At 38.8% G+C, this 27,892-nt stretch overlaps 1 protein-coding gene across 1 annotated transcript; it reads left to right on the plus strand.

Moving 5' to 3' along the window:
• Positions 1 to 5,800: 5,800 nt before the first annotated feature.
• On the plus strand, positions 5,801 to 27,892 carry e2f4.S (E2F transcription factor 4 S homeolog). Its single transcript, NM_001093237.1, is given in 10 exon segments — positions 5,801 to 5,938; positions 14,931 to 15,040; positions 16,330 to 16,491; positions 18,640 to 18,683; positions 19,512 to 19,573; positions 19,655 to 19,901; positions 20,079 to 20,249; positions 24,532 to 24,582; positions 26,322 to 26,366; positions 27,149 to 27,892. Coding segments are annotated over 10 exon segments (1,128 nt in total). The 5' UTR covers positions 5,801 to 5,815; the 3' UTR covers positions 27,262 to 27,892.

Genomic DNA, 27,892 nt, shown 5'->3' on the forward strand with positions numbered 1-27,892 from the left:
GTCAATGTACAGGACTGATCAACAGTTATCGCAAACGTTTCATTGCGGTTATTGCTGCAAAGGGGGTCACACCAAATACTAAGTGAAATTAAGTGAATACAGATTCACTTACTTTTGCCACACACATATGTTATAGGATAATTTTTTTCAATAAATGCATGACCAAATATAATAATTTCTGTTTAGTTTATTTAACTAGGTATTCTTCATCTACTTTTAGGACTTGAACTTGAAAAGCAGTTGATGTTTTATGTATTTCATATATCATCTTTTAGACAATGAGAGGGGGTGCATTTAAACAATGTATCCCTGCAGAATTCTTAATAGAGGTCTTTGAACATTTTCCGTTTGAGAATTATTTTTAATGGTAAGGAGAGCAATATGTGCGTGCACTATTAACCTTGTATTCCAGCCTGTTCATGCTACAATAAAAGCTGGAATTTCTACTTCCTATGGCTGGAATAATCCTAGTCCTATATCCAGTCAGCACCCCAACAACCATAGGGTCTGCTTTTTTTTTTTTAGTTATCCTGCCTGTAATCACTCAACTATTTTTCCTTCATAGTTCATCCCCTCTAAATGATCCCTAGCATGTGTGTGTGTGTGTATAAATATCCAACCAAAATAGAATGCTTGAGTAAACAAGATGCAATTGCCTGGGCACTAAGACAAAGTAATGCAAAGAAAGTGCACAGGATTTTTTTTGGGGGGGGGGGTGTATTCTTCAAATCAAAGCCCATAGCTGTCCATGACTACCAGTTCCCTTGAAATCTTGCAAATTACTGTTGCTTTTGAATCTGACCTGCATGCTAAGCATCAATTGCAAACTCCCTGAACAGTTATGTCCCCTCCAAATAGTCGCTGACTATCTCATTAGAAAGCAGCAAAGCTGGAAGTAGTGTTCTGGCTATTATGTGAAACATCTGGTCAAGCCTGCCTTTATACATTACATTTTTGGCTATCTATAATAGAAATATTTTTATTTTGCACAGCCTATTTACCCTGTTTTTATTATTTATACTGAACTGTTCTTTTAAGGACACAGACATTTTGTGCAATAAGTTACAAAAAAAGCCCTCCCCTTTAAACAAAACTTTGTCCATATATTGCAATATATTTAAGCTGGCCAACTACCTCAAAGTCATCCCTGGTCTCTTCCAAATAGTTGCCCTTTTTATTGACCACCACTGGGATAACTTGATTGTAGCTGGGAATAATGGGAGCTACAGTCTTACCTGGTGTGACCAGTCCTCATTTTCTTGGATTCATTAAAAATTGTATTATTTTATTATACATTTTTCACATTTTGCAAGTTGCTTTCCAAGTTAATACTGCTAAATGGTTGCTTTTTTCATTGGAGTGTCCTATAGTCCTCTGTTTTTTTTTCATAATCATAAATATCAATATGCACACAGACAAAGATCCTCTGTACTCTGTCCTCTGTACTTACCCATAATCATTATGCAAAGGACATTTTGTGCATTAAGCCAACAACATTTTCTTTTCCCTTTAAACAAAACAGCGATTGTTTGTTCATAAATTGCAATATATTCAAGCTGGCCAACTACGTCAGTCATCCCTGAACAGTTCAGCATGAAAATAAAAACTGTGTAAATAGATAGGCTGTGCAAAAAAAAAAATGTTTCTAATATAGTTAGTTAGCCAAAAATGTAATGTATAAAGGCTGGAGTGACTGCATGTCTAACATAATAGCCAGAACACTACTTCCTGCTTTTCAGCTCTATAACTCTGAGTTAGTCAGCGACTTGAAGCGGGCCTGCATGGTACATTTCTGTTCAGTGAGTTTGCAATTGATCCTCAGCATTCAGCTCAGATTCAAAAGCAACAGATATGACCCATGTGCCGCCCCCCCCTCCAGTCTCTGATTGGTTACTGCCTGGTAACCAGGGTAACCAGTCAATGCAAACCAAGAGAGCTGAAAAGCTGGAAGTAGTGTTCTGGCTGATATGTTAGACATCCATCACTCCAGCCTTTATACATTACATTTTTGCCTAACTAACTATATTAGAAACATTTTTTATTTTGCACAGCCTATCTATTTACACAGTTTTTATTTTTACACTGAACAATTCTTTTAGTAGTATTTCTGATGGTCCCTTGTTCCCAGATAATGGTGAAGCAGATAATGTATTTGCTCTGTTCCAAAGTTCAGCATGCTTAAAGGAACAGTAACACCAAAAAATGAAAGTGTTTTAAAGTAATAAAAATATCATGCAGTGTTGCCCTGCACTGGTAAAACTGATCTGTTTGCTTCAGAAACACTAATATAGTTCATATAAACAAGCTGCTGAGTAGCAATAGCGGAAATTGAAAAAAGCTATATGGCACAGGATAAATAGTGGATAACAGATAACATTATGTTCTACAGAGCTTATCTGCTATCTGCTGTATAACTTTGATCTTTTCTTCTTTGAATAGCTACCCCCGTGGCTACACAGCAGCATATTTATATAAACAATAGTAGTGTTCCTGAAGCAAACACAGCAGTTTTACTAGTGTAGGGCAACACTGCATTATATATTTATTACTTTAAAACAATTAAATTTTTTGATGTTACTGGTCCAGCAAACCTATGGCAATGCACTTTGTGTTGCTAGGCTTGTGTGCTGCTCCTCAGCCATTTAAACCCAGTTTACAAAGCTCACAACAAACAGTTCTTGTGTTGTCATTGCTTTCAGAGACAGTTTGGAATCATGTAGGGAGAGTCAACCAATGACATATTTCTATACGTAAAGTCAATGGAAAGTGCTGCTAAGAACAAGGGCCTGGCTACTGATTGGCATATATTATTGGAATGTGGGCAATGCTGTATTTTTTAAGGAGTACATGCCTTTCACAAGAATGGACTGAGTTCTGAGTGGTGATCCCCATTGACTTTAAATGGGGGCAATTTCTAATGTGACTGAGAAAAAAACGCTTCAAATTGGCCAGGCTGCCACTCCCCTAATAAAGGCAGCCAGATTGGCGGTTTTATAGCCAAACTGGGCTATTTTTAAAACTTAGTGGCGGGTTTTGAAGGTTCAAACCTGCCAATGTATGGATTTGGGCTAGTTTTGGATGTTCCGGCGGGTTTGGACTTTCAAAACCCATACAATATCTTTTAAGTGCAAATTGAAGTTGTGATGGGGGGGAGGCAATTTGGGCGACAGAAGAGTTCACGCGACGCCGGGTCCACCACGGCAGACTGCTATGTAGAGAGTCTGTCCCAGTCACTCTCCTCCTCTGCCAAGAGCTGCTGCCTGTCATTTATTACATTGCCATGGTGAGTGACAACTGGGAGTTAGGGAATATAGTGCAGTGATCAGGCTCTGAGGCTCAGGCTCCGTATGGCAGGTGCAGGGCTTTTCCTCAGGGGGGTGGTAGTTAGCCTGGGGGGAGGAGGGAGGGGGGTCTACCTGCGGTGGGGGTACAGGTTTTTTCCCCACAGGTTGAATTCTACTTTAAATCATACACTTTCAGCCTTTTAATGGCTTGCTTATTATTTGGCACACACAATTTACCGAACTGCGTTTTTCTCTGAGTGGTAATTTTTGACTGTTATTTAGACTGCCCTGTGTCCTAGATTGTCTGTTCCTGATATGAGGGGGGGTGAATCCTCACAAACTGCTGTACATTAGCAGCAGCTACATCTGTCCAAGAATGCAGGCAGAGAGTTATCACTGTTATGACTCTAGGAGGGTAAATTAACCTGCAGCTATTGGGGGCCTGGAATAAAGAGGACCTTGTGGATTAATGATTTATGCTAAACATCAATGAGTTTTTCATGTAAGGCAACATCACTTGATTTATGGGGTCCTAAACAAAATTGTGGAGCCTGTGAGTATCTCATTATGGCACTCTCCCCTGTGGTGTGAATTCTATGTATAATATCCAGAGATGCATCTAGTATGCTTTGGATGTATGTGCATGTTACCAATATATGAGGGGAAGGACATTGCTTGTCTGTGTTTAATACATCAGATGCAACATACCATAAGGAGAGGCTTTCTGTACCATGCAGAGCAAACACACTCAGTATCTGGCGACCCTGTGTTTGAGGACTGGCATAATAACATTTGTGCTGCAGTATCATGTCAGTTACACAGGAATATCTACCATACATGAGGAACTGGTATGTCTGTCTTGTTTTCTATTATTAATGTTATGTTGGACCAGAACCGCAACTTGTAATGGATCATCAATGCTCCATATTCTGGACTGAAGGAGAATTTGAGAGCTGGGTTGTTCCACACTGAGATTAGCTGTAGTGAGAAACAAATACACTGAGCAAGTCAACTGCAGTGACAGCCTGTGCAAATCCTACTCCACAGAGCATTTGATGCAGCATTGCACTTTTTCATGTCAATTGAAATCTGTCCCACCTTACAGGAAAAATATAAAAATGCCCTCTTTAATGTAAAAAAGTTATTTGATAATTCCAGACACTTCATTGATTTAATACCCTTGTTGTTTAACTTTATTTTATTAAGATTTTTCAGTGTACAAATTGTGCTATTTTTGGGATACTTTTTGGATAGTCCTTGGCTGGTTTTGAAATGTATACCAGGCAACCCTGCCCCTATTCAAGCACATTACACACACACATTAAGGTCCCCATAGATGCAAAGATTTCTCTTGCCGAACGACCGATTTTAGTGAAGTCCGACCAATCTTCCGAAATTATCGTGCGGTTTGTGGGATTCGAACGATCGAACATCTTACGATTTTTCGGCCGACATCTGTCAGGAAATTGATCAGCCAGGTTAAAAAATCTTTGTCGGTCCCAGTGCAATCTATCTATGTTTGCAGGGCCAAGCAGGCAGCTACCCTTTGTTTTCCTGGCAAATTGGTCTTTTTAGTTGATGGACAATTCAAACGTGAATATCGTTCCGAGATAATCGTGGTCTTACGATGACGATCGGATCTTTTAAAAATCTCAACATCTATGGCCAGCTTTAGCTGGCAGAGGCAGAACGATAAAACAACGAGGAATGACAAATGATAAATTCTTTTAGTACTCTAGACTAGAACTCTTAAACTGGCCATAGACGCAAAAATCTGATCGAACAAATCGAGGATTCGTACAATTTTTGGACCGTGTGTGGAGTCCCGTCATTTTTCGTCCGGAGGAGATCGGTCGTTTGGTCGATCGGACAGGTAAGAAAATTTCTGTCGACTGCCATAGATAAAAAGATCCGCTTGTTTGGCGACATCGCCAAACGAGCCGATCTTTCCCCAATATGCCACTAATGGGCATGGCTATATCAAGGGTAATCGGAACGTTCGATGGCCGAACGATCAGATTACGATGAGAGCGCAATGGGCTCTGGCGGGATCAGTCGGGACAAAATCAAACCTGTCCGATCGACCAAAGGACCGATCTCCGCCGGATGAAAAATGTCGGGACTCCACATACGGTCTGAAAATCATACGAATCCTTGATTCATACGATAGGATCTTTGCATCTATGGCCAGCTTCACAACCAGCAAACCAAAATAGGAAAAATCCGAAAGATACGGTTTAACTCGCTTTATCTGCTGTTTCTTGAAACATCATCGATTTCCGTATTCCCCGTCCACCTTTACTATGATAATCTGCTGTATGTTTTACACAGAAACATGCTGCGCTTCATCCCCTGTCCTGCCCTCTATAGTTCCCTTAATAATCGCATTTCTTCTGCAGCTTGTAAAAGTCTCTCCAGCTGCACGACTTCTCACTGCGACTCTTCCCGGCGTGCTTTGCGAAAGCAACGGCTGCTCTGCAGCAGTTTGAGCAGGTGACCGGAGGCTCCGCCCACAGCTTCAGTGTTCCATCATGGCGGATCCCGCTCAGCTCACGGTCACTCCAAGCCGGCACGAGAAAAGCCTCGGGCTCCTCACCAGCAAGTTCGTTTCTCTTTTGCAAGAGGCCGAGGACGGGGTTTTGGACCTCAAGGCGGTATAAACATGAGCTCTAGGTTTCTTATAAACACACCATTTAATGTATATGCACGTCCGCATGTGCCCTCTCTCTCTCTCTCTGTCTCTCAATTATACCGAGTGCTCTGCTGTGTCTGCGACTCTGCGTCCCATACGTTTATACGCCATATCAATGGGATAGTATGTTCTTAGCGGAATTATATTACATGCCTGTAGTTGGGGCATATTGGATGAATTGTTGTGGACTAGTTTTGCGAGGATGTTGCACCTACACACGACTTGCAGAGTGTCGGTGAGGGTTTGCTGTTCTCCTATCAGTCAATTTGTGGTTTTCATGCTCTGGTTAAATCGCCCTAAATGTTTCTCTTGCACATGCCTGTATGTAATAGGCCGCTTTCTAAGCTTTTTAAACATGCACACTGGTTATTGCTGCTTTTGTGCTAAGGGCTTCTCCACCCAAAAACTATTTATGCATAAAGAAAGAAAAGGCAATAATAAGCAACTGTCCAATTTGCATTCATTATAGTGAATAAAGTACCCTGTCTTGTAAAATATAAGCCTATCATAAGTAACCGAGGAGTTCCATGACCACATTAAAGCTTGAGGCTGAAGGCTAACTGTTTTTTTTTTTACAGGTCGTGGAACTATCCCCTTATTTTGCAACAGGGGGTACTTTATTATAATACACAAAAGCCATGAATATCCTGTAAATTATATCCTTATAAATGGTGAGTTCTGATGTCATCAGTTATAAACGGTGAGTTCTGATGTCATTTCTGTCACATGACTCACTGAAACGTGTGTATTATAATAAATAAAGTACCCCCCGTTGCAAAATATGAGGATATTAGAAGTTACCTCGGAGTTCCATGACCTGTATAAAAACACTTGGCCTTCGGCCTCGTGTTTTTATATGGTCATGAAACTCCTCGGTAACTTTTATATGGTCATGAAACTCCTCGGTAACTTATAATATCCTTATATTTTACAAGAGGGGGTACTTTATTCACTATATAATGCACAAGTTTCAGTGAGTCATGTGACAAATGGCATCACTATGCTCCGATTATAACTGATGACATCACTAAGCACCGCTTATAAGGATATAATTTACAGGATATTCATGGCTCTTGTATATTATATACTTCTAAGCTATTCCGTGTATTTGTTTTGGAATTGCTACTTAAAGCAGTATCTGTTTACATTCACTGCACTCCTGTCTCTGATTCCTCTGACAATGTTGCAAACCAACTGATACAGAAATACAGGGAGACCTGACTGTTTCAAGGGTCAAACTACAGAACAGAAAGGTATCAATGTTTGACTGCTATTTTTTTTTTAATAACTTGAAAATAAATTGCATATATGTACATTTATGTACGTTGGAACGTTGCTTAAAATTTTATTTTCTTTTACCATGCAAAATTGGGTTACGAAATTCAAAGGCATTGCACCCATATAGGAACAGGGATAGACAAATATGTATGTACTCCCCACTTGTAAAACTGCAGTTCCCACTACCACCCGTGGTTATGTGAGTTTGCTTCAGAAGCATAGCCATTTTGTTACAGTAGTATAGAGTATCTTTAGATTTCTGTTTCTATTAGTAGTTCATTTCAAACTGTCGTGTTACTTTTATAAGATACAAGTGATTGATGAGTCATGATAAGTTTTATATGTGGGGACATCCTCAAAAATCAGCAACTCGCGAGGAATGCAAAAGAAACACTTCCTGTCTGCCTAACATTAAAACATTATCTTTTTTTTTTGCTTTATAAGAAAGAGCTACTTTTAAGCAACTTTCCAATATACATTAATGAAAAGGGTTCAGTGTTTATGTGTAAATGTAACTACGATCAAGGCAGTATTTAGTTTGTTTTTTCTGATTTTTGCATTTTACATTGAAACAATGTAACAGGCATTATTTTTACTTCCAGGTCTGTCAATCAGCTGGCTTCTACATTATTTCAGGGCTCAGAGCTAGTAGTGCAGAGAAGATATACAGACAGATACTGCTTTCAGTGGCATTTACATATTTTGAGTTTCGAAGTTGCTTGCAGCTGCATTTTCTTTCATTGTCCATTTTGGGTATAAAACCTTTTAAGCATCTGTAACCAGCTGTGTAGCATATGCAGGTGCATGTCTTGCCTGCTGATGGACTTATGTGTAGTTATTTATGTGTAATGCTGTTGCATTTGATATAGTTGGTGCTACTGCAACTGTTTCGTTTGTTTCCTTTCTACCTGCTTATTCATGCATTGCATCTTTGTACATGGTTAAAGGAGTAGGCAAGGCTTTGTACACTTGGGGGTGCCAAATGTTTGGCATCCCCAAGTGATTGTATTGACTTACATGAAACCCCGGGCCGGTGCTCCTATCAGAAAACTGCACCAGCCCAAGGTTATACCAGTGAGCACCATGGAGCGATCCTCTTCCGGCTTCTTCTTTCTTCAAATTTCCCGGGGCAGACGCATGCACAGTTGAACGAAATAGCCGACTTTTAGTTAAAGTCCGGCTTTTTGTTCTACTGTGCATTTGCAGCTGCTCAAAGAAAGAGGAAGACAGAAGAGGATCGCTCTGTGGTGCTCACTGGTATAACCTGGGCCGGTGCAGTTTTCTACTGATAGGAGCACCGGCCCGGGGTTTCAGGTAAGTCAATACAATCACTTGGGGGTGCCTAAAATTTGGCACCCCCAAGTGTATGAAGCCTTTCCTTTTCCTTTAAAGCTTTTTCTCTCATGTAATGAGGTGTGTGTTAGTAAATTTGGAAACCATGAACAAAATTCACTACATATGTCTGTTAAGCCTGTATTAGAGCAAATTGATACTTTCAGTTTCCATATATGGCTTTTCAACATTCTCATTTGAGAACTCGCCTTAAGGGGCTAATTTGCTATTTTTTTTGTATCTCTTCCTTTTCTCTAAATCGATTTTAGTGCAAGAAATTTTGGATTCTACTAATTTAAACAATCAAAAAATTTGGGATTTATTTAAAAAAAAAACACAAAGAATAATAATTCAAAACTTTGCTATCTAAAAGCTGTTCAGTCATGTAAATGTCAGAGGGGTTTGTCCTTTTCCAATTGTAAAATTGTTAGGGATGCACCAAATCCACTATTTTGAATTCAGCCGGACCCCCAAATCCTTTGCGAAGATTCGACAGAATCCGAACCGGGAAAACATTTTTTACTTCCTTGTTTTCTGACAAAAAGTCACGCGATTTCCCTCCCTGCCCCCTGTTCGGGTTCGGCTGGGCAGAAGGATTCAGCTGAATCCGAATCCTGCTGAAAAAGGCAGAACCCTGGCCAAGTCCCGAACCGAATCCTGGATTCGGTGCATCCCTAAAAATTGTAAAATCTTTCTTAATTTGAACCTAGGTGCTCAGATCTCTGTGGTTGTTCCCAGCCACTGGGTGCCCTGATGTTGATAAATGGGCCGCCACGTTTTTGAAGACTATAACTTTTAGTTTAAATGTGAACATGGAGACTCAATTTTGAATGCTCATAAATTGATAATTCCTTTATTTTGGCCTTAAAGGAACAGTAACACCAAAAAATGAAAATGTATCAAAGTAAATAAAATATAATGTATTGTTGTCCTGCACTGGTAAAGGTTTTGTGTTTACTTCATGTTTAAATAAAAAAAGCTGATGTGTAGCCATGGGGCAGCCATTCAAGCTGGAGAAAATGCACAGGTCACTGCAGAAAACCGATAAACACAATGGTGTTTTGTCTATCTACTGTGTGTCCTGTGCCTTTTCTCCAGCTTGACTGTTTATTACTTTAAGCCACTTTTATTTGTTTGTGTTACTTTTCCTTTGATCAATGTGCCAAATAATCTTTCATATAGCAGTCTGTCTGAGATTGTTAAAATTAAAATGACATACTGTTTTTCTTCATCTACAGTAATGTAACCAGCACTGGTCCCGGGTGCAAAACTTGCAGCCAGGCTCCCACCCCCATCCAGACACAATGTTCTTTACATAGATGCCCAGGCATGAAGCTCTGACGGGATTTGAGGGGGTGTGGGCCTGGATGTGATCGCACCCCCTTGCAGGGCCGCTCCGGCCATGAGGCAAGGTGAGAATCTTGCCTCAGGCGGCACGGAGCGGCCAGTTACCAGGGGCGGCAAAAAGCCGCCTCTGGTAACTTTAAGAGCCGAATTTCCGTTTTTTAAAACGGAAATTCGGCTCTTCTAGCGCAGCGAGCGCAATAGCGCTCACTGCACTAGCGCTCACTGCACTAGCGATGCGGCCCCTCCTCCACCCGCTCCGACGCTGGTAGTTAGAAGAGCGGAGCAGGAGGAGGGGCGGCATTGGGGCTGCTGCCTCAGGCGGCAGCAGCCCCTGAAACGTGCCTGCCCCCTTGGGTGCATGTTACAAACAATCTGAATAAAGCAACCTTTTAAAATGGTTAAACACCCATGGGGCTGATGGGAGTTTAACTGCTTTAAAGAAGAACTAAACCCTAAAGTTAAAAAAACCCTGCCCCCTACCCTAGATAGACCCCCCCCCAGCCTAGCTGCTACCCCGGGCAAATGCCCCTAGGTCTTTACTTACCCCTTCATGTAGATTCTGTCCAGCGGATTTCACCGGTGCCATCTTCAGCCGCTTCGGAATGAGATCGGCACTTTGGCAATTTTCGTGAGTTTCGGCGCATGCGCAGTTGTTGCAAAACAGAAAACTGCTCCAACTGCGCATGTGCCGCTACACCGGTCTCATTCTGAAGATTACTGAATCGGCTGAAGATGGCACCCATGAACTCCGCTTGACCGTATCTGCACGGAAAGTGGTAAGTAAAGACTTAGTGGCATTTGCCCGCGGTAGCAGCTAGGCCTGGGGGAGCAGGTAGGAGGGTCTATGTAGGGTAGGAGTTTTTTAACTTTAGGGTTTAGTTCTCCTTTATTAGGTTATGTTATTCAGATTGTTTGTAACATGCACCCAAGGAAGGACTATGTGGTCCAAAACATGTAGTGCCTCAAGAAATCTACACTAACTTGACGGCTCTCCAGTTTTTCTCATTATTATAGGGATTGTATATCTTCCAAAAAAAGTTTCAGTTCAGCGGTTGTTCACAAGAAATAGACTTCTAAGTCTTTCCATGTTGTATTTGTGACTGTTTTTCCAACAAGGGCCGTTTCTATTTTAATGTCCCTGTCTGTCGTGTTTGCACACTGATTACTGATCTGCCATACTCAGATTCTTAACTGTTAAAGTTTGCTACATTATTACATTAGTAATATCTCAGCAGTTGCTGCTTTTAATAAAATTCATTGATTCTGCTCCGCAAGGCCAAAGATAAGGAATGTATCAACTAAATATATCAATTTAGAACATTTTGCGGTAGGTGGATGACTTCCCTCTCCCCCCCCCTCATATGAAGGTGAGAAATGAAAGGGGTTGTTCATCTTTCAAACACTTTTCAGTTTTCAGATTATTCACCATAAACAAAGACTTTTTTTTCAATTGCTTTCCATCTTTTATTTTTTTACAGTTTTCCCAAAATTTGAGTTTAAATTTTAATGCTCCCGTCTGGTGTTTCAGTCTGGCAGCTCAGTGATCCAGGCGAATTGTGACCTGTTACAATCTGCTACATTGACTTGATATATTTCTCAGCAGCATCTCTGGAGCATCAGCAACTATTTTATCAATTGTAACAGCTGCCTCTAATGAAAATCGTGGATTCTGCTCAGCAGGGACAAAGATAACAAATGTATCCACAAAATGTATCAATTTAGAACAGTTAAAGAGTCAACGACCCCCCCCCCCTCTCAGAGCTGTAACTGGAAAATGTCTTTATTTCTGAAACCAACTGAACTGGAAAAAGTATTTGAAGGTGGACAACCCCTTTGAGCTTCATTATTAGAAGTCAGATGAACTAAAAATAATTGTTGGAAGGTGAACAACCAGGTATGGTGATCCTAATTATGGAATGATCACTTAGTTGAAAAACCCAAGGCCCCAAACATTGCAGGCAATAGGTCCTATACCTGTACCATTCATCCCTTGATTTCTGAATGCCTAGAATTTTTGGGAGCTACAGCACTATATACAACAAATATGTACAGTTTTTTTTGTTTTTAATGCTCAATTAACCTGACAGATTGTAAGGTTAATTGTGAAAATTATACTAATCCTCCACGTAATTCAAAAATCTGAAAAAGAACTGAACACTGGTATTCAAAGTCAGAGGTAAAGTGCCACACTCACACAACTCACTGTTTGCAGTCTCGGGTGCACGCTGAACTCCTCTCTGCACAGGTTCTCTTCACGTGGATAAACAATTGCAGCAGCACTCTATGTGAAAAAAAAAACTTTATCGGAGTTGCACGAATAAAAAGTTTTTTTCACATATCTGAGTGCTGCTGCAATTGTTTATCCCCATGAACACTGGTATTCGGGATGTATGCTTTTTGAATATCCCTGCTGGTTATAAATAAATTGTTACATAGTTTAGGACTCTGTAAATAGAGTTAAATTATTACGTTTCAATTTGATTGAGCAGTTATAGTGCAGTATAAGGGCAGTGACTGACCGGGAGATTTGTCACCCGCAGTTATTTATGAACGAGTACAGGCGACAAATCTCCAGAAAATACCTCTCTCCATTGGAAATACTGGAAATCTCTGGTGGTATTGCCAACATTACTCCGAGTTACCTCTGGAGAAAAAGTAACATTATTATTTTCCCTCTGTATAGGAATGAATATATGAATTGAAATGTATGACAGTTTTGTTTAGACAAAAAAACGCCAAGTTCTCCAGTGGATATTACTAACATGGCCTTCATTGTCCTGCCCATGACTCGCATATATACACAGTGTGTGCTGGGCCAGTAAAGGAGCCAGATGCATTTGTTACTCTTGTCTGTTTGGCTATGTGTAGGCATAACTGAATCAAGGCAATTGTAGTGATGGCTGTTGAAACACTAGCTGGTTTTGGTTTGAATCACACTGGATAGTATGACTAATATGATGAATAATATAGCTAGACTAGATTGTAAGATTTTTTTTGGAAAATATGACTTCTTATTCTCCTGCTAATGTTTTGCCATATGGTATGTTGTGCTGCACCATATGCACTATATAGCACAAGGCATCTAGACGTCATTTTGTCCAACATCCCGTTTTATACTCTGTTATAACAGCCTCTGCTTTTCTGGGAAGGCTTTGTAATAGATGCTGGAAATTTGATGGGAGTTTCTTCCATTTACTTACAAAAGCATTATTGATTCAGGCCTGGCTTTTGGTATTCCTATTCATTCCACATGGGATCCTTTGCATTTAGTTCAAGCATATGTGCAAGTCAGCCAATTTCTTCCACACCCAGTCCAGCAAGCACATTAAATATGGACCTCACTTAGTGCCTCAAGGCTTTATTGTGCTCAGACAGGAAAAAGCCTTTACTAAACTGTTGCCTCATATTAGTTAACACATAATTACCTCAGATTTCATTGTATGTTGTAGGCTTAAGGTGAGCCTTCACTGGACCAGAGGCACCAACAGAAACTAGAGACTAAGAATACTGATATTCTCTTCTATGTAATGTTTTATGTTGAGTGAGCAGACAGTTATTGCTTTGTCAGTGGTCTAGCATGAAGGCACTGTGCTTCTGTAAAAGTTCTTACATCTTCTATGGTATAACTACACCACATGTTTTCTATATTGTCTTAAAGGAATGCTTGCCCTGCACTGGTAAAACTGATCTGTTTGCTTCAGAAACACTACTATAGTTCATAAAAACAAACTGCTGTGTAGCAATGGCGGAAATTTAAAAAAGGGTATATGGCACAGGTTGAATAGTGGATAACGGATAACACCATTATGTTCAACAGAACTTATCTGCTATCTGCTGTGTAACCTGAGCCTTTACGCATTTGAATGGCTGCCCCTATTGCTAAACTTGGCTGTAGCAAGCAATGCCAGTCAGCAGCATCAAGGGCAAATAAGGTCTTGAGCTGTATTAAAAGGGGCATAGAGTCACGGGAGGAGGGGGTCATTCTTCCACTGTATAGAGCACTTGTAAGGCCCCATCTAGAATATGCCATACAGTTTTGGTCTCCATCACTCAAACAGGACATTATTGTATTAGAGAGGGTACAGAGAAGGGCAACTAAGCTGGTAAAAGGTATTGAAAATCTTAGCTATGAGGAAAGACTGGCCAAATTGGGGATGTTCACGCTGGAGAAGAGGCGCTTAAGGGGGATATGATGACTATGTATAAATATATAAGGGGATCATATAACAATCTCTCTAATGCTTTATTTACCAGTAGGTCTTTCCAGCTGACACGAGGTCACCCATTCTGATTAGAAGAAAAGAGGTTCCGCCTAAATATTCGGAAGGGGTTTTTTACAGTGAGAGCTGTGAAGATGTGGAATTCTCTCCCTGAATCAGTTGTACTGGCTGATACATTAGATAGCTTTAAGAAGGGGTTGGATGGCTTTTTAGCAAGTAAGGGAATACAGGGTTATGGGAAATAGCTCATAGTCCAAGTTGATCCAGGGACTAGTCCGATTGCCATTTTGGAGTCAGGAAGGAATTTTTCCCCCTCTAAGGCAAATTGGAGAGGCTTCAGATGGGTTTTTTTGCCTTCCTCTGGATCAACTGGCAGATAGGTAGTTAATAAAAAAAAAAAAAAAAGGTTGAACTCGATGGACATGTGTCTTTTTTCAACCTTACTTACTATGTTACTATGTTACTATGTTACAGCAGCTTATTTATATAAACAATAGTAGTGTTTCTAAAGCAAACACATCGGCTTTACTAGTGCAGGGCAGCACCGCATAATATTTTTATTACTTTAAAGCACTTTAAATTTTTTGATGTTACTGTTCCTTTAAGAAACATGGTTGTTTTATGTAAGCCAAATTTCTGTTATGCTGGATCATAAACCAGATATTTTCTACAAATTTTTGTATGTTTATTTGTTTCATCTCTGTAAATGTTTACTTATTTTGGGGATTCTATAATGTCATGTATAAATTGTTTTGAATATTTATTCTTCCACTACAGGCAGCAGACACTTTAGCTGTGAGACAAAAACGCAGAATCTATGACATCACTAATGTTTTAGAAGGAATTGGATTGATTGAAAAGAAATCAAAGAACAGTATTCAGTGGAAGTATGTTGTTTATACACGTAAAATTCTTACTGTTGAAAATTGACAGCCATACTTGTAAACTCTGTCATATAGTATTCATAACTTCTTCTTATCACTCAGCCCCATTTAATATTTTGCACACAAATTTAATAGTTTTGTTGGGTTTCAAATATTTCAAATATTTATATAGTTATCTAATACATATCATTTGTCTTAGAGGTTTTGTGTCTGTGGACAACAAAGTGCCTGAAAATACCCTTTATTTTTGCTACCTTCCACATTTTCCTGCGATTAATCTAGATCACCTTATTGCAAATGTTTTAAATGCAGTGCTCATAATTCTTTCTGAATTAAAGGGAATTATTGAATACTTGTTACTTGCAGAAGAGGCAATGTTCCATGAGCGACAATACTACATTGCCCTTAGTGCTTCTGTTTACACAGCCTCAGCTGAGCTTTCTTATTTCTTTGCTGCTCGCCCGCAATAATCTCAGCCACAGCCATCTCCCAGTATCAATGCACTTTTTTTGCCTCTTTATGAACAATAATGTACTTTCCCATTAATTAAACTGCTAACAATGTAGAATCCACTTTGTTGGCAGGGAAATGGTTAAATAAATGCTAGCTGGTTTGTGGAATTGTGACCCTTTATTTTAGTTGAATTTTGCAGGAACTTGCTATGTGGTTACTGCTGCTTACATTACTGTTTGTTTTTTTTTTCATTGTAGAGGTCAATAAACCTGACTACCATGAACATTAGTACATTTAGCTGCAGGCTTGAAAGAGACAGCATAGAAATGCTAATAATTTTAAAACCATACAAAATAAATAATAAAGACCAGTTAAATTGTTTAGAATAGGGTCATATATAACTTAACTAAAAGCTAATTTTAAGGTGACCTTTCGATTTAAAATGTGATGCGTGATGGATCACAAACCTGACTGCTTAATTTGGAGCCCTGAGAAAGAGGTTAAGAAACGGGTGCAGTAATCTATTTGTATTTGCAGTCAAGAGACTACCAGTATTGTGTCTTGTTTTATTTGGCTTAGACCAGCGAGTGAAGCTCGCTTCATGAGTTGTTGGATTCACTGCTAACCATAAGCTTAAGGTGACCACCTCAGTTGCCCTTTTCATTCTTTACTTTTCCTTTGAGGACTAAATGAAAGAATTTTAAGACTACAAATGTAGGGTGTTGTGCTAAAAATGTAGACATGTACCTTTTTTTTTCCTATGTTTGTGTGTGTGTGTGTGTATACACTGTTATGTCATGTAATATGTGTAATCATTTGATGTTTTTTTTTACAATTAGGGGGGTAGGCCCTGGCTGTAATACACGGGAGATTGCTGACAAACTTATCGACCTGAAGGCAGAACTTGCTGACCTTGAGCAGCGGGAACAGGAACTGGACCAGCAGCGTGTGTGGGTTCAGCAGAGCATAAAAAATGTCACAGATGATGTGCAGAATACTGGATATCCTTTTGATTGCTTGTACATACATTTAAATGATACTAATGTAAAAATACACTTTTGTCACAACTTCACCTATTGCTTTGTCCTAAAAAGGACCGCTAAATTCAAAACTAAGAGATGAGCTGTATTTTTTTTTTTTTAATAAATATTGAGCACTAAGTAAAGTGTGATAAGGCTTCTTTAGCAATATATTTACTTAACTAAACTTTCCATTCCCTAGCTCTGTTATTTACTAGTGGTAGATTCTTTGCATGGCTCTTGCAAAGACCCAATAAGCAAGAATTCTGTACCTTCAAGCTCTTAGGTTGTTGCCTCATCCTCCCTAAGCCCAGTATTGCAAACGGATATGAGAGTCCAACACTGGTAAAGAAGAATAATTAGCTGGGGGTCAGGCAAAAGTTTAAATAACTGATATTTTTAAAGAGACCTTTCACTAATAAAACCTGGAATATGGCAGTAGGATCTTGGTTGGGAGTAGACGATGCATACGTTCTGAATTTTTCCCTCAATTATCCAATTTATCCTATCCTGCTCTTGAAAAAGCACTGAATTCTATCACCTTAACAACTCAGAGATCTATTTGCTTATTAGCTGAAGCATTATAGCATGAAAATCTTATAATTAAAAATGGTTGCTTAGGGGAGCTACACATGGGCAAATAAGAACTTATTGGTTTGTGTGTTGGCCACCGTACTGAATCGCCTCTATGGTTCTGCTGTTATATAAAATACATAGAAGCATTGCTCACTGCATATAATTGATGTATAGTTGTTTCTTGTCTGATACTCTTAAAAGTAAATTTGAACTTTCACCTCTTCCCTTCTAACCTTGGGAAAGTCCAACAGAAACTGAAAGCAAACTTTCTATCAGAGTATAACCAGGTCAATTAAAGAGGGAGTCTTCCATAATTTGTCTATTGTGGGTTTCCTGTATTTCAACATAACCTCAACTCGATACATTTTTCTACAGGCAAATGCTACCAAGTATGACTACATTAACGGAACACTTAAAGTAACGATTGTCACCTAAAAACAGATAAGTATAAAAGCTGCATGCTGCATAGCAATCTAGATATTAATTTGTGTTGCAGATTTTTCATGCAGTTATATGCTTTGTATCTATAGCGAAAATGAAAATTTAATATAAGCTTCATCTCACTTAAATAAAACTTTCTAAATAGTCAATTAAAAATGATGTACCATTTAAGAAATAGTTACTCTTCAGTATCTCACTTATGCTCTCTTCATGCTGAGGTCTGGATCAGGTTTTGATTTATAGGTAGGTCTAATACATATTTTAGGGGTGTTCCCTTTCGTAGGAGAATATCTCAAATAACCAACTCCAGTACAAACAAAAGGTAACAAAATAACTGACTCTGGGAAATGCCCTGCACGGAGAGAAACAAGATTTCCATCAGAGCCAGTTATTTTTAGCGTGAGTGTAGGACTCCACTGGCGATTTCAACGTGATCCGATGCACTGCTCAAAAACACAGGCATCACGTAGGATGCGACAGAAATAAGGTAAGAGATGGAATTGTCGGTTGAAGTTGCAGCATTGATCTGAGGCGACACCACAGTCGGATGCAGAAACAGCGTGCAGCATCTGCATCAGACAGTCGTGTTTGATCAACGCTGCGACACCATGCTATTACCTTATTTCTGGTGCATCCAACGTGATTCCTGTGTGCTCGTGGAGTCCTACCCTTAGGTCTAATACATGTGACACCTGTGTTTTTGCGCAGCACGACGTATCGTGACGAAATCGCCCGTGGAGTCCTACCTTAAATGTCAATCAAAAACAGACTCCACCTGCTGCATGAAGAGTGAAGAGTAACTTGATTGTTTCATAAATGGTACAGAATTAGTTATTCGTTATTTAGAAAGTTTCTTATTTATTATATATTATCTTCATTTTTGCGATAGATCCCCTTTAAAAAGCTGGCAACTTTTGTTTTTTATGTCAATGTAATATATAAAACTTAGTGCAGCAAACTGCAAGCTTTAGGAATAAGAGAAGAGCTCATTTAATGCATAGAAGTGAATAACACTAACAAAGTTTGCAAATTATTATACCGTTAATGATATATAATGTAGTAAAACAATCACTCATGATCTATAAGCTTTCTTTGGTCCTTAATCTGAAGTACGCTAGCATATCTTAACCATGAAGATATATGCCGCTGTTTTAGAGGTGAGTCTAAAAATATAAAAACGTTCTGCTGATTAGCACAAATGAGTGTCCTTTTTTCTTTGTCCTATACAATTTACAGCATTGTTTCTGATTTTTCAGTTTCTTCGTGATAGCATGGGACCAAATGACATTCGGTTTTAAACTATTTGTACACTTGGCAGTTTTATGGCCATGGATAATTTCACGACAACCACAGTCTTATTTGCTTCTTACCACTTTAGACACAGTAGTGCATAATAATGCTGGCTTTGGCATTCCCAAGTTGTGAGCTTTAAAGCGTTCATATTTCATATATAGTCATAAGTTATCCTGCTGTGGATCCATCAATACCTTGCAGATGAGATAATAGTTGACCCCAAATCACTTAATCACCTTTATAAGGTGATGAAAGGAACATTATAGGGCTCATTTACCACTGCCTCTGTGCACAAAGGAAGCGAGTTGTTGCTCAAATCAATGCCATTCATTAAAGGTACTTGCATCTGAAGCCGCCCCTTGCACTTCTGTATAGTTGATATAATGGCCAATGCATCCATCCCACCTCCTGTTGTAAATCGGGCGCAAGTGAACCATTTGACACAGGAAAACCCTGGAGCCATCAGCAAGTTTATTGTTCCCAACATGTGTAGATTATCACAATCACAGGCAATTTGCAACACAATAGTGTGCATCTAATGCAGTTGTGCAAATTGCTGTCAAATCCAAATACATGAAGCTTCACGGGGTGGGGATGCTCAGGAGTAAGAATAAAGATGACATCCTTAACTCAAAATAATTTCAGCAAATAGTTTCAAATTTAACTTTTCCTTTGCAATTTATATTTTTCAGGAGACACCTTACTTGCAATTAGAGCACCATCAGGCACATGTTTAGAAGTGCCAGTTCCAGAAGTATGTGTTTGCATCATTCTTCATCTTAAAAGGCCCTTTCTTTGTGTTTAAAGCATTCAATTATATTGCATTTTGTTTCAGAATACCAATGGACAGAAGAAATTTCAGATTCACTTAAAAAGTACAACTGGGCCAATAGAAGTACTTTTAGTCAACAAAGATACATCAAGCTCTGCTCCAGTTGTCGTCCCTGTTCCACCTCCAGAAGACCTCATCCAAGCACCTCCTGCAGTACCCAGTACACCCCAGAGGCCAGCATTGACTCCACAAAATGATATTGCTACTAGTCCAGCCCCTACTGTGCCCCACAGTACTATATCAAATGCAGGTTTGTTGGTTATTCTTGTAGTAAAATTGGCTACGTAACAGACAAACGTTTCTTTTTATATATCTAAGTGAAGTATTAAGAGGTCAAGGTATAATTTTTTGTATTTTGCATGACTGTTGGCATTGTGTAAACCCTTTTACTTAACTTAACTTTTTATTTATTAATTTTTCTGCACAGAGTCACAAGATTGCCCAACTGGCCAAACTTTCAGTATGGAAAACACAACTTCCTCTCGTCTTCCAAGTATAGATACATGTCCCCTTCAGTCTTCAGCCTCCTTGGACAACAGTAACGACTCACCAGATCCCTCTACCTCATTCCAGCCAATAAAATCAGATCTCTCAGATGGTAGGAATGTTTATCGCATTTATATTATTTTATTTATTGTTATCAGATTATAAATGCTGCTTAGCTTTAGTATTTACCACCGTTATAACTTACTGCTTGGGTTTCATGCAAATCATTCAGTCTTCTTGTTATAAAGGCACTTGTATTGGTAATCTATGAATCTGGTCTTTATTATTAACAATAGGAAACAGGCCTGTAACACATTTAAAGATTTTGTATGTCAGGACATGCAAAAACATTTTTCTTTGATAGATATTTTTATATTATAGGTGTGTGGAGAGCCATGACTGACATGACACCTCATTTATTTCACTTAAGTACTAAAACTATTGTATTAGCTTATCTGCTTATAAAAATATGGGCCCTGTAGCCCAAATGGAGCTTGAGAGTCTGCTCTTATGTTTTTTCCCATAGTTTCTTTTTTTTGTATATTTGTATGAAATTCATCACACGACTAAATGGTTTACATATATAGACAAAGCATTACACCAAAATGGATTCACAGTTAAAATTGGATATTGTTGGGAGGCGATAGGAGTGGGTTCCTGCTTTCAAGAGCTTACATTCTAAGAGGGAGAGGAAGTGAGATATAAGGTGAGGGTAACCGGTTTGATTGTTCTTGTTGGTTAGAATAGTAGTTGTAGGTGCAGGGTAAAAGAGGTGTATTACTAGTTTGGTCGGTGGCCAAGTTGAGGGGTGACACCCCAGTAAATAGGTTTGATAGGCCATCCTGTAAACACATTAGCGTTCAATTAAACTCCCTATGCACTTTGTACTGCTGCATTTAGCATGTACCAAGAAAACAAAGTGAAAGGAACGACTGATCCATTCATTTGAGCCTTTGCAGTATTATTTGTTTGGCTTCGATACTTTGAAGGTTGGCAAGTGTATGTCCACTTTAACAGTGTATTACAATTAAATGAATACAAAGCAGTTATATTTGGTGCTACTTTCCATTTAAGTGTTTCTTCTTTGAGGTGTAACATTTGAACTCCCCCCCCCCCCCGGCCCATAGAAATATATTTATTGCATGAATATATAAAGCAGAAGCTAGTGTTCTAAGTCTTACCCTAATTAACATTCAAGCTGGGCTGGCAGGTGTATCTATAAAAACAAATAGGCAATAACTCTTAAACTCTCTAACGGGTCTTTATTCTGGGCCACCCAGCCACTTGTTTGTGCCACTGAGGGGGGCCAGCTTTACAGTGTGGTAACCACAGTTCTAAATCTATTCTACATAAAAGTGAGGATTAAAATAATGTGATGAAACAGCATCATTGATGTTTTTTTTTTTTTGGGTTTAATTTGTTTTTATATGTTTAGCCTTATTTAAACTGAAATTGAGGGACTGCCCTGATATTCAGCCAATGAGGGCTGGAACTAGGGGTACACAGAAGTGGCACGTATCTAGGGTGTAGGCAGGTGGGTGCCCGACAAAGTCTGCATGCCATACCCGTGCTGACTGCTCTTCTGCTGTAACCAAAGGTGTGGGTGGTAGGGGTATGATTGATTGAAGATGAGTTGTTGAGGTGTGTTTGTAGGGGGAGATGGTAGAGAGCTGTCTTTGTGCGGAGTCATCTTTACATAGTTATATTGTTAAGTTGGGTTAAAAAAATACCAAAGTTCATAAAGTTCAACCCCTCCAAATAAAATCCAGAACATACTTACACATACCTACTGAAACTATATATACCAATATCTAAATTAATTGTAGATTTTAATATCACTATGGCCTTGGATATTATGTATTTCCAAGAAAACTTCCAAACCCCTCTTAAAATCATAAACAGAATCATCATCCAGCGGAGCATTCCACAGCCTCACTGTCCTCACTGTGAAGAACCACCTACGTTGCTTTGTATAAAAGTTATTTTCTTCTAGTCTAAAGGGGTGGCCTCTGGTCCAATGCTCCATTCTATGGAAGAATAGATACCCCACAAGCTGTCTATAATGTTCTCTAATGTACTTGTAATGCATAATCTTGTCCCCTCACAAGTGTATTTTCTTCAGAGAGAACAACCCCAACTTTGACAATCTACCCTCCTAATTGAAATCTTCCATACCTATAACTAGTTTTGTTGCACGTCTTTGCACTCTCTCCAGCTCATTTATATCCTTCTTAATTCCTTAATTGAATGTTCCGTTTATATCGATAACCTATAGGATGGTTAATGGTGTACAAACGTTCATCTCGACATTATCGTTTGCAAAATTGATCGGATGAGTTTAAAAATTTTAGCGGTTCAGGGATAAAATCCCTCTTTGCGCGTGTCAGGATTGTACGAACGTATATGGAAGGACCTGAACGTTCTTTGCTGAAAGCTTCATTTGTAACCATATGAACTATGTAAAGAAATAAATTGGTGTGACTATGAAGATTTTCATTCATCCAGGTCATGGTATATCTAGTATAGGTAAATCTAAAAACAACTGGACTTGCTAAATAAATTGGTGCTGACTGCAGGAATATCACCCTATCACCTCATATGTGAAAGAAGTTTATTATGCAAGACATAAATCCATATGTCTGCATGGAGCAGGGAGGGAGAAACTGACTATATACTACTGACAGTGACACAATGCTAGCACCACTCCTCGTTTGTTGAACAACGCAATACACAAAGCAATACGATTATATCTGTTCATATAATCGTTCTCCGTGGATGGCATATCGTATGGTAAAATAATAGTCAGATGATTGTTTAACGATACGATCGTTCATCGCAGAATGATAAAAGTATCCCCATGTATGGTCACTTTTAGCCTTCTGTGTGGTATTGTATCAAAAGCTTTAGCAAAGTCCAAGAAGAATACATCCACTGCCTTCTCAGATTCGAGGTTCCTGCTCACCTCCTCATAAAAGATAATTAAATAATTCTAGCATGATCGGTTACGCATATAACCATGCTGGCGCATATTCATAGTATTATGATTTACAATGAAGTCATCTTATCCCTTAATACCCCCTTCAAATAGTTTTCCTACCACTGACATCATTTAGTGTGAGCATTTAGGGCCCAGCACTACAGCCAACTTGATTCCAGAGTGTGGCCGCCTCTGGTAAATGCTTTTCAAGGGTGTTGACGTCTTAAAATGTCTTAATTTGCACACATTTTCTTTAAAGAACAAAATCAAAATGGAGTTGCTATGTCTGCACATTGTAAAAATATTAATTTTGTTTTAATAGTAAGTAAGGTTGAAAAAAGACATGTCCATCAAGTTCAACCTTTTATTTTTTTTATTTTCCTCAGAGGGGAAAAAATTCCTTCCTGACTCCAAGATGGCAATCGGACTAGTCCCTTGATCAACTTGTACTATGAGCTATCTCCCATAAAACCCTGTGTATATATTTTATAAAGAATATTATAGGGCAAATAGTTAACCTATTCCTAACAAGTCACTTCCAAGAGAGAATATGCCTTAGGCCTGACATCTTTCTTTACACAGTGCTTCCATACAACTTTCCATTTCTCATATAATTGGTGACATGATACCAAAGTTGCTTCTCGCAATTGGCAGAGAACTCTTCTTGTTTTTTAATCCTACCTGGATCTCAGCCCAGAATTTATGTAGACTATCCGGTCCTTTAATTTTATTTAACATACTGCAAAATTAATTTTTTTTTTTTTTGCAAGCATGTTCTTGGGCCATCTCCAGTGCGTGAGAGGAGTATGTTTACACCCTCCATTGATTTCTCTCCTATAAACCCAAAAGTGGCCCCTTGCTGTCACGTGACTGATGGGTGAAGGCAACGTGTAGCTGTAGATACTCACTGTAGTTCTTTATTACTGTCATGTGTCCCATCTCTTCTGCCAGTATTTCCCTTGATAGCACATAAGATATGTCACCTGTGGGAAATCCGCAGAATTATATGAAAATCCCTTGCCATACAGATCCATTAGAATCTCCACATCTAAAATATTTTACATACATACTATATTTGATCCTGACCAGCATAGAACCAAATGTGGGCCCACCAGGGCTGCCACATCAGGGGCCCATGTCCCCCACCCCTGCCACAACCTCCTTCTCCAGTGCACACATTATCTCTTCATGTGGTCATGATCGTGGCAGGTCAGGGAATAGTTTACAGTATCAGGCAGCTGTGTGGAGTTGGTTTATTCTTGATTCCAGAGTGTGGCCGCCTCTGGTAAATGCTTTTCAAGGGTGTTGACGTCTTAAAATGTCTTAATTTGCATACATTTTCTTTAAAGAACAAAATCAAAATGGAGTTGCTATGTCTGCACATTGTAAAAATATTAATTTTGTTTTTCTAATTTAGTACTGGAATTGCCTAAAGATATGATTTCTGATTTTTTTGATCAAACAAAAGGTATGTAAAAGTTTTTGTTTTATTTGTGATATCTTATCATAGAATATGTTGCATGCAAAGGCAACCCTGTTTAGGCCTCTATGCCTAAAGGTGGTCATAGACGTAACAATTACGATCTTTCTTGGAAAAGATCTTTCCAAGAAAGATCGTTTGTTTCAATACACAAGTGTAGAGCTGAATCGTCAGATATACAGGTAGATTACAGGTAAAAACAATAGAATTCTACCTATATCTGACGATTCAGCACTAACAATGGGCGATGTTTGGGTGCCTTCAAAGGCACCAGATCAAAATTTTCCGTCCAGCCCGATCGACGAGCCGACCGATATCCAAGTCTTCTGACGATATCGGTCGGCTCTTTTTCCACCATACACACACCGAATATCGGACGAAAATTTGTTTTGTACAATAATATCTGTGCGTCTAAGCCCACCTTTAGGCATAGAGGCGGGGCAGACAATTACTTTCACTTTCCATTCAGCACTTCCTAGATGTCACTGCTCCCCACACATTCCCCTGTTCTCTTCACCGTTTAATTGTGTAGCCAGTGGATGGGAATGGACATCGAGTCCCCCATTCTGTTGCACAAATAGGATTCTGAGATGATGCAAGGCTTGCCTTAATAACAGTGTCCACGAAATGGCTCCCACCTGCTTGCTGTAATTATGAATTTCCTGACTAATAATATTCAAATAATTTATATTGTGTTACCAAAGTTCATAGCTTAACTAATGTGATAAAATAGGATTTCGAATAATTTTTTTGGGTGATGGGTCCCCTTTAACGGCTAGTTAAAATATGGTAGTTCTCAATTCATCACTATAGCAGCAGAAACCTTACCTGGTATAAATGCAGAGCCACTCCTGCCTTGAGGCAAGGTGATAATCTTGCTCAGGCTGCAGTATTTTGATGGGTTGCCAGAAAAAAAGCTTCCCCTGGTAACTTCAAGAGCAAAAATGCCAGTTTCTAAACTGGGAATTGAGAGCGAGTGCACAGTCACCCCTGTATATATGTTAAGTTATATTGCCTGTTCAGGAGAAAACCTGAACTGAAGTAAATAGTAAGGCATGTTCCATCTGTTTGGATCAGCAAATGTGTGACTGGAATAATTACAATGTGCTTAGAATTAATGCTTAGAAATAGGTAGTTTTCTGCTGAACTTTAAATACAGTGACTGTTTTACTATATACAGGCAGACAATGGTTTGTCCAAGTGCATAGCTTCTTGTATGCACAAAACAATTCCCTCTTTGTATTGCTGCTTGGGACTCTATGATAACCAAGGCAATCAATATGACAGCTCCCACTCGCATACTTCTTCACAGCAAAATAATTATCTCTGCATGATAGTAAAGGGGATGTTCACCTTTAGAAAAGTCTGACAAAAGTGGTTGAACTTTGCAGAAGAGACCTCTTTTTTTTCTAAATATGAACATCCCCTTTAATCTCTGAACCAAAAATGTCTGTTGAATTTATACATTGTAATGTTGGTTTGTTTTTCATAGGAAATCTTGGTCTATATACACATACTCATTATAACCCTTCACACACACATATATACAGGCCCACACATATTCTGCTCCTAACTGAGGTATTAAGTGTCAATTTCTATGAACAAAAAACTGTATTGTCATTGTTTGTATATATTGGGAAAGTCCCATGAAAAATGTTTAAAGTTCTTGTCATTTTATTGATGATTCCTGACCAAATTAACTATGCAATGCTTCTTTTATCTCCCAGAATGTATCACTTCAGACTTACTGGAAGAATTAATGTCCTCAGAAGGTAAGTATCGCTGTTCAAGGTATTGCTTCATTAAGTTTATTGTATTTATTTATTTTTTGGTTAAAATCATATTACAAGAGTTTTTAATAAATGGTGGCAAGATTTAATCAAAGGCATGGCCAGAGCAACAACGTTTTCTAATAGTCTGTAGACAGAACTGCAGTGTACCACTGTATTTGCTTGCAGTAATTATAATTCTACAGGAAATTTGAGGGTCTTATGTCTGCTCCCTCACTGTACCATTAGTGCTATGTGACCCTAAGACTGAGCAAACCGCCAGCTCCAGCTTGTCATCCTTATTGATGGAGTAGCATATTCTACAGAGGGTTCTTTGTTCATTTGTTGTAGCTTTCTTGGTAGGACAGGAAGTAGATGTAATATTACTTCCATTTCTAGATGTTGCACTTTCTTTTCAAGAAATAATGAATACCATACATACAGTATTTTTCAACTGAACAACAGGCTAGGCAAAAAAAAAAAAAAAAAATGGGTGGCATACTGCCCCTTTAACACTATAGACCAGACTTCTATATACGAATCAGCCACTGCAGGATTGTTTTTGAATGTGCTGCAATAAAACCAGATCAAAGCTTTATTATTTATTTTACTGCTTCTTTAAAGCGAGTTCCTAATAATGGGTACATCTTGCATATATTTCGTTTTGGTATATAAAAATCATATCTATCATGATAGAACCACTTGCTTAAGGTTAAGCCCTGTATGTGGGCACCTGCATATGCTAGAAAATATTCTCATGATTTTTGTTGTTTTTTTGTTTTCAGTTTTTGCTCCTCTGCTCAGACTCTCCCCTCCTCCCGGTGATCACGACTATGTCTATAATTTAGATGAAAGTGAAGGAGTTTGTGATCTCTTCGATGTACCCATCAACCTCTGATATTTTGAACTCGGCTTTGCGCCTCTTTGTGAATAAGAACTTTTTTTGTTGTCTTTTATGAAAAAATGTTTCTATTTTTGGATATCCGCGTGAGTTGTTACAGAATCCATACCAGAGACATCTACAATGCAAAAAACACACCTACTCCTCTCAATGTAATGAAAATCGTCTTATAGCCTTTCCATCCCTGTGATAAGAGGACTGCTTGGCAAACCCTTCGTAGAGGTTGTCGGTATTGTTCCAGCTTTATTAAGTCCATTATGTCATCTTACAGAAGCATTTTACAAATTTTAAGCACTTAACATTTTTGCTGCAGTACATAACAGTATTTGGGCTTTTTATCCATAATTAGAAGGTCTTGATTCTACACAGTTATATAGAAGGTGTACAGCACCATCCACTATAAACTAATGGTTTTCCATGCAGTAACAGTAAAGAATAAGCTTGGTTGTCTTTTGCTATGCTCTGGCCTCACTCACTGCCAAATCACTGCCAGTCACTGTCTAGCTAATATACCTAAATGAAAGAATATGTTGAAATGAAATTATTTTTCTACATACATTTGCTGCGCCACATGAACTATTTGTAATTTTTTGTTTTGTACAAAATAAATCCATATTTGGCAGTAGCA

This window comes from Xenopus laevis, chromosome 4S (genome assembly GCF_017654675.1).
Source record: "Xenopus laevis strain J_2021 chromosome 4S, Xenopus_laevis_v10.1, whole genome shotgun sequence".
NCBI classification, from domain to species: Eukaryota; Metazoa; Chordata; class Amphibia; order Anura; family Pipidae; genus Xenopus; species Xenopus laevis.